Below are 11,781 nucleotides of genomic sequence, written 5' to 3'. Positions count from 1 at the left end.
ATATAAATTTCTAATATAACACATATAATTTGGTAACCGAATACTAATTTTGTGAATAAAGATCCATTTAAATTTTATGTGTGACCTAAAAGAATTCGAACTCTATTTTATGCAACGACGAAACATTAGGTTGGTTAACCAATCATACAAAGTGAGATACCTTTAAATATGAGTTTCATTCATCTTAGCCCGGCCCATCAGAATTTCTTGATTAACTCATGTTTGGTCTAAACTCGTATAAGCTTGCGTAGCTTGAAGCTTTATTATAATGCTTCGTCATGCTCCACGGTTTTTTAACATTGCTAATAATTCCTTGTAAGTAGAGGTGTCAAAACAGGTTAGAGGCGCGGGCCGTCCCACAACTCGGCCGTCGCAACACCATTAGGGGATATGGGACGGGCCGACCTACCCTTTTAAGACAGTTTGAAAAAACACTAACCCAACTCACCTATTTTAGAAGGTGAGACGAGCTAACCCAGCGGATCTACGTGGCTACGTGCAATTTGATGGGTTTGACGGGCCAACCCGCAACCCTCCATAACACACCATTACGCAGAGCAGGGTGTCCCACCTTTTAGGAGAGTTAAAAAAATGTCAACCCAACCCGCCTATTTTGTATGGCGGGGTGGGCCGGGCCAACCCGACGGATCTAGCTCATTTTAACACCTCTACTTACAAGTCTTGATTTTTATATAGTCCACAACCTAACTCATGATTTTGTAAAACAAAAAATAAAATTACAATTTGTTTGCAGCGTGTGATAAGCCGAAAAATCAAACTCATTTTGACACCTCTAAGTAGACTGAAGCGCTCAATGCGTGAGAAAACTTAAATTTAAGTAAAGCTCATGTACATGGTTTAAATTATTAAAATGTACATATATGATTTAAAAGGATATTTAAAAAAATAGACACATAAAACCACAAACAGATCAATAAACGGTCATTTGGAAAATAATATCTTATTATAATAAACAATCAGCATATAAAAGTATCGTCACACTGATTTTAAAAAGAATGTTGATTTAATGTTATCATCTAATGCAATTTACAATGATAATATTTTGAGCAATAAATTAATAATATTCTCTCTGAATCCTCATGATACCTATTTTAACTCATAAGCAAAATCAAAGTAATTAAATTAGTACTATCATATTGGCTATCTTCGGATAATAGTAGTGGAATTTTTTTTTATTGTTTATGCATTTTTATTTTGAGGAAAATATATTGCATTAATAAATTTGAATAGTATATCATATATATAAGTTTCTACTATAATACATATAATTTGCTAACTTCACGAAACGAGGCTTCTCATTTTTTGTGTGACTGAAAGGAGTTCGAACTCTCATTTTATGCAGCTATGAAACATAAGGTAGGTTGACCGTTTATACAAAGTGATATAAAACATACTAGAATATTCCACGTGCAACGCACGTGTCTCCTTTCTAGTCTATATTATAAATAAGCCAGCTTAAATTGTTAAATTAATTATTTACCCTTCAAATTACGCTGTCAAATTCTTCTTAATAGCACGTATTATTTATTTTCCCTTCAAATTACTCCTGTCAAATTCTTCTTAATAGCATGTAATTTATTGGTCCATTAATGCCTTCCGTTTCTTTCCTTCTCCTTTTTTCTTGACTTTACCCGGGTAATAATGTTTGTTGATTATGTTGCCGCTACCGTTCATCTGACGCGGGGTAGGAGATCGGTTGTCGTTGGGGCTTTCTCGCATGGTCTGTATTGCCTGCTCCCACCCGTTATACCCTTAGCTAGCTATCAGGTTTTAGCTTGGTTTCACTGTGTCCTCGTTTGTGATTTCATACTACTTGCCGTGTAAATAATTAATATTTAATATATTTGATTGTGTTTCTTCCTTTCTCATTTTTACAGCCTTTACCAAATACGATGGTCATTGACTCATACCCGTCGCGGTGCAATTTCCAAATCGCCTGCATTTTTTTCCCTAGAATTTTTATTTGTTGTCGTAGTTTTTCTTCTTCTGCCTCCATGACTTGGGGTAGACGACTGGCTGCCGTCCGGGGCTTTCTCGCGTGGTTTGTGTTTCTATATGTTCGTTCCTCTCCTGGTTGCTTTGTTGTTGTCTCTTTTCATCTTCCGAGTTCCTGTATTTTCTCCCATCCGTGAATGTGCTTCTCATTATACATATTTTTAATGGTCTTCACGCATTTGTTTTAATTTGGCAACGGCGTTTCTGAATCATCACGTGTTGGTGTTTCTGCTTCCCTTGCTTCCAAATTTCCAATGGTTAGATGCTTTATTCTTTGTTTCATGTGCATTTGCATGGATATATTGGATAATTTGGATTTCCCCTCTTCAATGATTTATTTTTGTGCTACAGCACATATTAGATCTTTTTTGGAAATAAAGAACCATTTGGCTACTGTGCAACAAACTATAGATGGCAGTCTAATTAGATCTTATTTGTACAGCTTCATGAAGATAATTGTTTTATTCAAAAAACAAGTGTGAAAGATCTGATCCCCTGTTCTGTGAGTTGCTTCTCAGGGTTGGCAGAGGATTTGAACAAACTGATGATAATGGAAACATCAAATCAATCAAATCAAACTTCCAGAGGAGAGGAGACGAGACGCTTGATTATTCCCACCTATTCCTTAATCTTGTTGAGTTTTATTTGCATTCCATCTCATGAATTAGAAATTTTTCGATGTTAAAACAATCATGCTTACTGAGTTTAGACAATGATTCCACGCTCAATCACTAAAAAAAAGCTTGCCCTCATGCAGTTATTGAAATTCGTAACAAAATAAATTGTATGTGTCATTTGTGCTCAAGTACTATTATCAAACCTTATTAATGGATGTTGAATTTTCTCTATGACGTTCTTTTTTCGTAACCTTGGATCATTTCTTCTTTTCTTCTTCATACCTCAAATCTAATATCAACGTCTCCGACGAACGATACGATTATTACGTTGTTTTGTCATGCTCCTTTTCTATCATATCTTTTTTAAACAAATATACTAAAACAAAAAATTAATGAAGACGTCCGGAACATAAATAAATGTACTAAATTACACAACTTTCATATGTCATCAACTAACTAAGAAAAATAGAAAAATAGCTTTACAAAACCAAAAAGCAAATAAATGGCACAAAAATAAGAAATTTTTTTCCTCGATTCATGAAAACACTAAAAATATAGAATGCAGTGAATCTCAACTCGTAACTATACACGATATTTCGACCAACCACAATAGTTTAACAGAGACATGCTCAACATTATTCATATTATACTTCATTATTCTCTCTCTTTTTTACAACTTTATTATCAAATTAATATTTTTTTGGAAAAAACACATAGCAAACTTATATAAAAAAACAATACTCGGTAACATGTAGAATGACTACTCTGCATTCAAGGTATCATAAAAGAGGTTGAAAGTATCTCATTCCCATGGTACGATGCATGCAATCATTGTTGCAAAGCCCTCTAAAAAAATGCAGAAGTCATAAATACTTGAGAGTTTTTGCATTCTACAAGTATAAATTGAAAATGTTGATTGAAGATGGAAACCAAATCACATGGATAACAATGTTTGAAGAAGTTGCTATGTCGTTCATTAGATGTCTTAATTTGGAAGATTACGCAGAGAAATATAATGAGGTAATTATGATGATATCATGAATGATTGAACTAAACACTAGATATTACTGAACAAAATAAGTTTTCACTGTTTTTTAACAATGTTTGTACCATGTAGCCTACTGGAGGAACACTTGAAGATAATCCACTAAGGAAACTCAACAAAAACACTCATAAATTCCTGCTCAAGTTGGATAAATCAGTGAAGAAAAATAATATGGAGGATATCATAGTTGATGCAGTGGAAAAAGGGAAAGACCATTTCCAAATGAAAGATATAGATAAATAAAGCAAATGTCAGGTGAAATCACAACTACTGACAAGATAGAGAAGGGAAATGAAAAGCAACCTCAAACAAGGGAACAAACACACTCGTTGAAGAGGAAAATCGAGAAACAAGTTGTTATTGATCTTGAAGAAAATGAAACTCTTTCTGATTATACAAGAAGATTCAAAACAAGTAAATCTTATGAAACATGGCATTCTAGCAAAATTACGATAAAACAAGAACGTTAGAGTGAAAGAGTCATGGCTTCTAACAAAAAGTGATCAACATATTTATATGTTGGGTAAATTATCATTCAGTCCCTAAACCCAAACACAAATTTATTCTCAGACCCTTGTCAGAAAAAATATAGTTTAAACTCCCTGGGCCCACGTAATTTTTTCGGATGAAATTCAGGACAAAATGTTGAAAATATGGTACGAATACATGATATTCGAGCACTAATTGTTCAAGATCGAGTATAAAAAATAAGATTTGAGTATAAAACATGAACATCTTTATTAATATGAACTTGTAACATATGTTTAAATACTTAAAAATCATAGAAAGTTGGCACAAAATATTAAAAATATGGTACGAATACATGATATTCAAGCACTAATTATTTAAGATCAAGTATAAAAAATAAGATTTTAAGTATAAAACCTGAACAACTTTATTAATATTAACTTGCAACATATGTTTAAATACTCAAAAATCATAAATATGTATCAGATCTAACACATTTGGTACTAAAAAATCATATATTAATACCACATTTTCAATGTTTTGTACCGATTTCCATTCAAATAAGATAAATGTGTCATTAATATCAATATTTTTCTAGTACTCAAAAATCATATATTTGCACCAGATCTAACACATTTGATACTCAAATATCATATATTAGTACCATATTTCTGATATTTTGTACCGATTTTCCTTTAAAAAAGAATGTCATTAATATCAATATTTATTTACATTTTTTAGTAATCAAATATCATACATTTGTACTATATTTGAAATATTTGATACTCAAATATCATGTATTCGTACCATAGTTTCAACGTTTTGTACCAAATTTCATCTGAAAAATTATGTGGGCCCAGGGAGTGTAAACTTATTTTTTCTGACAAGAGACTGAGAATGAATTTGTGTTTTGGTTTAGGGACTGAGATGTAATTTACAGTTATATGTTATATATCATCATGATTAGGGGTACAAACGAACTGAACCTGTTCGTGAGCTTTACGAGCCCGCTCGATAAATATTTGATTCGTATTCGAGCTTATCGAACTCGAGCCGAATTCGAACATGTTCGAACTTTTTTTCGAGCCGAGCTCGAGCCGAAATTACTCTATTCGATAGTTTCCGAATAGTTCGTGAGCCTTAATATTTAATTAATATAATATAATTATATAATAAATATAAATATTTTTCGAAATTTTTCGAACATTTCGAGCTTTTCGAACCATAATATCCGAATAGTTCACGAATAAGTTCGAATATTTCAAACCGAACTCGAACTCGAACTTCATTTCGAGCTGAACTCGAGCCAGAATATTTGAAATTGTCGAACTTCGAATCGAGCTCGAACTCGAATATACTCTTATCGAGCCGAATTCGAGCCTTAAAATTTTACCATTATTCGGCTCGATTCGGTTCGTTTGCACCCCTAATCATGATGTCTTTTAAGTTTTTGGTTTTACGTACATTCCTTGTTTCCAGACATCTAATATAGACATTTTGTCTTCTTATATTTTAGCTTTATCTCTCTATTGTCTAGAAAGTTTGTTTATGAAGATTTTTGCTTACTAATCTATCATATTTATTACATATATATTTACATATACTAGAGAGATGTACGTATGTTGCGCATGACAAATCATGAGCGAGGAATTTTATAGACAAAATATATATAAATATCGAAGAATGTCTGAAGAATACAAATAATATTAAAAAACGTGATATTACATGTACGCTAATATTTGTATATAAATTTTTTACATCACAAAAAATTCAACACAAAATTTTCATTTGTCAAATCTTATATAAATTGAAAACAAAATCTGTGATATAATAGTAAAATCAAACGATATAATCGATGTAAAAATATCGATGTACACGATATTGGATCTTGATCATATAAGTTACTTAAATACACAAATAGTATAGTTACACTGACGTCATATCCAATAAAACATTTTTTGTTTCCAATTATACTTTATTTCTTTGTGAAATCAAACAATGACGTGACTTTTTTTAGCACATTTATTACATCTTAAATAAATGAAAACGTTAAGAGGTGGTTTGATAATCTTATCTTGATTTTTCAAACCAAGATATCCATGAATAGGGATCTTAATTGATGCATATAGATACAAATGGTCCAATTGGGGTAAGAATTTCCATGAAAATTTGGAATATTTCAGTTTCTAAGAAAAATAACTGTTTTTAATAGTGTCAATTCAATTGATTACGTATTAATCAATATTCTATTGATTGGTTTGTGGTTATTGGAAAAAAGTATTTGTGTAATTCACTTCGTTTTTTTTTATCCAAGTTAAATATTTTTTTCAAGTAGTCTAAATTAATAATAACAGTACGATTATCTTTATTTTCACTCAGGTGAATGTAATCTCACTACATCTTTTGAAAGCCAAATTTAGTCACAATATTGTTAGTTTCTCTGGTAGTTCTGTAACGGGCTTACCTCGTTGGAATGTTAGCTCAAAACTCGAGTTAATATTTTCATAATTCGATTTGATGGTTTTGACAAGGGAATTATATACGATATAATCTTTATTTGTTTCTAATAATTATTGAAAATATGATTTATTATTTTTAGGAAAATAAATTAATGAATCAATAATCGGAGAGTCAACCAATGGTGACATTTAGCGTATAACGAAGTAATTAATTCAGATTCAGAATAACATACCACAATGATGAAAATCATCGTAAATCACGAGCATAAAATAAATTGATAAAAAATAGTATAAAACATCAAGTAAGAAACAAGTTTCATTTCTCGAATTAACTTCATTCAATGATTGGTGGATATGTACTTTGTAACTTTGCCGAAGAACAAGAACCTCAACTTCTTTGTTGTCCGATTTGAGTTGTCAGGGGTTCAAAACTTTTATTTCTAGTTTATAGTTGTAGCTGAAGAGGACAACAACGTAAAAACACAAAAACACACATATATATATATATACATATTTTAAAGGGCACTTATGGACATTTTTTAAGTGTTTTTAATTTAATTTTTTAAATGAAAATAAATTAATTCACAATTCAAATCATATATTTATAGTAGTAATAATAGTTAATATAATTGTTAATATATCTTAAATAAATGAATAGGCTTAATTAATTAACTAAATAATAATGGTAAAAAAACACGTGAATAGACTTAATTAATTATTATTGACTAATATATAAAAGGACATAAAATACATTAAAAATTATTGGAAATAACAAATATTAATGTTCTATATAAAATAAAATAAAACACACTAAAAATTATTGGAAATAACAAATATTAATGAGAAGAAATTTGAGTAAAGTCACAAAATAACATAAAATACATTAAAAATTATTGGAAATAACAAATATTATATTTATAGTAGTAATAATAGATAATATAATTGTTAATATATATTAAATAAATTAATAGGCTTAATTAATTATGAATGACTAATATATAAAATGACATAAAACACATTAAAAATTATTGAAAATGACAACAATATTAATTATTAAATGAAATAAATAAGGATAAAATTAATTATATAATTTATATTAAGAATTATTTGCTTAATTAATTAACTAAATAATAATGGTAAAAAAACACGTGAATAGAATTAATTAATTATTATTGACTAATATATAAAAGGACATAAAACACATTAAAAATTATTGAAAATAACAAATATTAATGAGCTATATATTATTGAGAAGAAATTTGAGTAAAATCACAAAATAACATAAAATACATTAAAAATTATTAAAAATAACAAATATTCACAAAATAACATAAAATACATTAAAAATTATTGAAAATAACAAATATTAATGAGAGGACATTTAAGTAAATTCACAATTCAACGAATATATAAAAGGACATAAAATACATTAAAAATTATTGGAAATAACAAATATTAATGTTCTATATAAAATAAAATAAAACACATTAAAAATTATTGGAAATAACAAATATTAATGAGAAGAAATTTGAGTAAAGTCACAAAATAACATAAAATACATTAAAAATTATTGGAAATAACAAATATTATATTTATAGTAGTAATAATAGATAATATAATTGTTAATATATATTAAATAAATTAATAGGCTTAATTAATTATGAATGACTAATATATAAAATGACATAAAACACATTAAAAATTATTGAAAATGACAACAATATTAATTATTAAATGAAATAAATAAGGATAAAATTAATTATATAATTTATATTAAGAATTATTTGCTTAATTAATTAACTAAATAATAATGGTAAAAAACACGTGAATAGAATTAATTAATTATTATTGACTAATATATAAAAGGACATAAAACACATTAAAAATTATTGAAAATAACAAATATTAATGAGCTATATATTATTGAGAAGAAATTTGAGTAAAATCACAAAATAACATAAAATACATTAAAAATTATTGGAAATAACAAATATTCACAAAATAACATAAAATACATTAAAAATTATTGGAAATAACAAATATTAATGAGAGGACATTTAAGTAAATTCACAATTCAACGACTAATATATAAAAGGACATAAAATACATTAAAAATTATTGGAAATAACAAATATTAATGTTCTATATAAAATAAAATAAAACACACTAAAAATTATTGGAAATAACAAATATTAATGAGAAGAAATTTGAGTAAAGTCACAAAATAACATAAAATACATTAAAAATTATTGGAAATAACAAATATTATATTTATAGTAGTAATAATAGATAATATAATTGTTAATATATATTAAATAAATTAATAGGCTTAATTAATTATGAATGACTAATATATAAAATGACATAAAACACATTAAAAATTATTGAAAATGACAACAATATTAATTATTAAATGAAATAAATAAGGATAAAATTAATTATATAATTTATATTAAGAATTATTTGCTTAATTAATTAACTAAATAATAATGGTAAAAAAACACGTGAATAGACTTAATTAATTATTATTGACTAATATATAAAAAGACATAAAACACATTAAAAATTATTGAAAATAACAAATATTAATGAGCTATATATTATTGAGAAGAAATTTGAGTAAAATCACAAAATAACATAAAAATACATTAAAAATTATTGGAAATAACAAATATTCACAAAATAACATAAAATACATTAAAAATTATTGAAAATAACAAATATTAATGAGAGGACATTTAAGTAAATTCACAATTCAACTCATATATTTATAGTAGTATAGATATATAAAAGGACATAAAACACATTAAAAATTATTGAAAATAACAAATATTAATGAGCTATATATTATTGAGAAGAAATTTGAGTAAAATCACAAAATAACATAAAATACATTAAAAATTATTGGAAATAACAAATATTCACAAAATAACATAAAATACATTAAAAATTATTGGAAATAACAAATATTAATGAGAGGACATTTAAGTAAATTCACAATTCAACTCATATATTTATAGTAGTATAGATATAGATAGATATAGATATAGATATACATATACATATAAATATAGAATAGATATATACATATTTTAAAGGGCACTTATGGACTTTTTTTTAAGTGTTTTTAATTTAATTTTTTAATTAAAAATAAATTAATTCACAATTCAACTCATATATTTATAGTAGTAATAATAGATAATATAATTGTTAATATATCTTAAATAAATGAATAGGCTTAATTAATTATGAAACTCATATATTTATAGTAGTAATAATAGATAATATAATTGTTAATATATCTTAAATAAATGAATAGACTTAATTAATTAATTATGAATGACTAATATATAAAATGACATAAAACACATTAAAAATTGGAAATGACAACAATATTAATTCATTGTTTCTTGCTTACCCTCTCCGTCGTCATGCCTCGTGATCGGAAGCCTGCGTCTACTTCTGCTCTTGTGTACAGGTAGGTGATCGGAAGCCTGCGTCATGTTAATTCATTGTTTCTTGATTTCTTCATGTTTTGCTGTTGATTTATTTTCTGTATGTCAATTCGGTTTTGCTTCGAACACTATGCTCTTCGGTTCACTGTTTTCCTAGGGGTCTCTTCGATTTCCTCCATTTTTAGTCGAGAGTTACTTAACTTTTTTTGGGCTGTAGCGCTTAGTAATTCAATGTTTAATTCATCGTGTTTTAATTTCTATGCACTTTGCTCTTCGTTTCTCCAACCCCACGGGTCTCTCTGTATTGGTTGCTATTTCCCTCATTTTTTGTCGAGGGTTACTTGGTTTTTTTGTTAGTAGTGCTTTGTTTTTTTTGTCTTGCCCCTCTTGATTCCCTCGTGTTTTGGCAGCAAATTGCTCCATGGTTCATCGCGTTCTCATGATGCGGCAACCACTCTGACCGGTCAGCTTCTTGGCTTTGAGTTTTTTTTTACCCAAAATCTCTGCTTTATGTTTTATTTCTTTGCATTGATGTGCCGGTTTCACTACTTTTCCGTTCTCCCAACTGACTCTCTTAATCGCTGTTTTTTTCCCAATGCTTTCATCTCTATGGCATCACTTTAAGCCTGAAACACTGCTTTTCTTTTATTGCAGCGCACGAAAACAATATAATCGATGCATCTCAGTCGCCTTCGCTCTCATCTATTTGAATTATGTTGTTCTTTCAACAGTTCGCTCACGGTCTATGATCGCTCTAGCCACAACAACGTCAGGTGTTGCCGCATCTATTTTACCTGGTGGCCGGACATCACGTTCACGTTTTAAAATTCCGATAGAGTTACATGAAAACAGTTTTTGTTCAATATCAAAGCGGAGCTGCCTAGCTGAGTTGTTGCACCAAGCAAAGCTAATTATTTGGGAAAGATTTGCCATCGAAGCTGTTGCTCGTACTTTACAAGATCTTGTTGGCAATAATGAACCTTTTGGTGTAAAAGTAGTGGTTTTAGGAGGTGATTTCAGGCAAGTCTAGCCAGTTACTCCAAAAGCAAATATTCGAGAAACTATTGATGGAAGCTTGATTAAGTCTCACTTGAACCAGTCAATGAAAATAATTGTTTTAACAGAGAACATGCGTGCAAGAAGTGATACTCAGTTCTGTGAGTTTTTGCTGCGCATTGGTAAGGGGAAATTACTATTTCATGTATTTTGGGAAAAATATTGAAGATTTATTCATTTTGTACTAATGGTAGTCCTCACATTGGAGAAAAAATATCAATGCAGTTTTCAATTTAATTATTGAATCATATTAAAGCAGTAGCTGCTGTATGGAGAGATGCGATGATGTCCTTTAAAAAACTTGACTCCCACAGGCTGACAACGAGGTAATAGTTTTTCGTTATTTTCATATCAATAGATTGATTTCATTATAGTTTACTATGTTTAAGAATTATTCTACGTTTAAATTTAGAAAATGTTACTTATACCAATTTCTTAATGATGCGATTGCCTAACTTAAGGTTAATATATGATGATCCCAAACCAATTAAGTTACTGATGCCACTCAACAGCATGCAATTTTATTATAGGATGAATGCAGTGATTTCAAGTTTACCGAAACGAAAGTTGTGTTAGCACAAATTTCCACCAATCCCAATATTTAGTCTGGAGAGATTCGATGACGTCGTTAAAACAACATGATTCCCACAGGTAGACGAACAGGT

The 11,781-nt window shown here is 28.5% G+C and overlaps 1 protein-coding gene across 2 annotated transcripts; it reads left to right on the top strand.

The window, feature by feature from the left end:
- Positions 1–10,009: 10,009 nt before the first annotated feature.
- On the top strand, positions 10,010–11,240 carry LOC140867780 (uncharacterized). 2 transcript variants are annotated; one of them, XR_012145263.1, is made up of 3 exons: positions 10,010–10,083; positions 10,471–10,523; positions 10,715–11,240. XR_012145263.1 is itself a non-coding variant. In XM_073272840.1 (3 exons), the coding sequence occupies exons 1-3, from the start codon at positions 10,037–10,039 to the stop codon at positions 11,088–11,090; spliced, it is 399 nt and encodes a 132-aa protein (XP_073128941.1). In that variant the 5' UTR covers positions 10,016–10,036; the 3' UTR covers positions 11,091–11,240. The 2 variants fall into 2 exon arrangements, 1 of the variants encoding a protein (XP_073128941.1); XM_073272840.1 differs by having other exon boundaries at positions 10,016–10,083; positions 10,792–11,240.
- Positions 11,241–11,781: the final 541 nt, after the last annotated feature.

Source organism: Henckelia pumila, chromosome 4, assembly GCF_033568475.1.
Source record: "Henckelia pumila isolate YLH828 chromosome 4, ASM3356847v2, whole genome shotgun sequence".
Taxonomy (NCBI): Eukaryota; Viridiplantae; Streptophyta; class Magnoliopsida; order Lamiales; family Gesneriaceae; genus Henckelia; species Henckelia pumila.
This window is presented reverse-complemented; position numbering and strand designations above follow the sequence as displayed.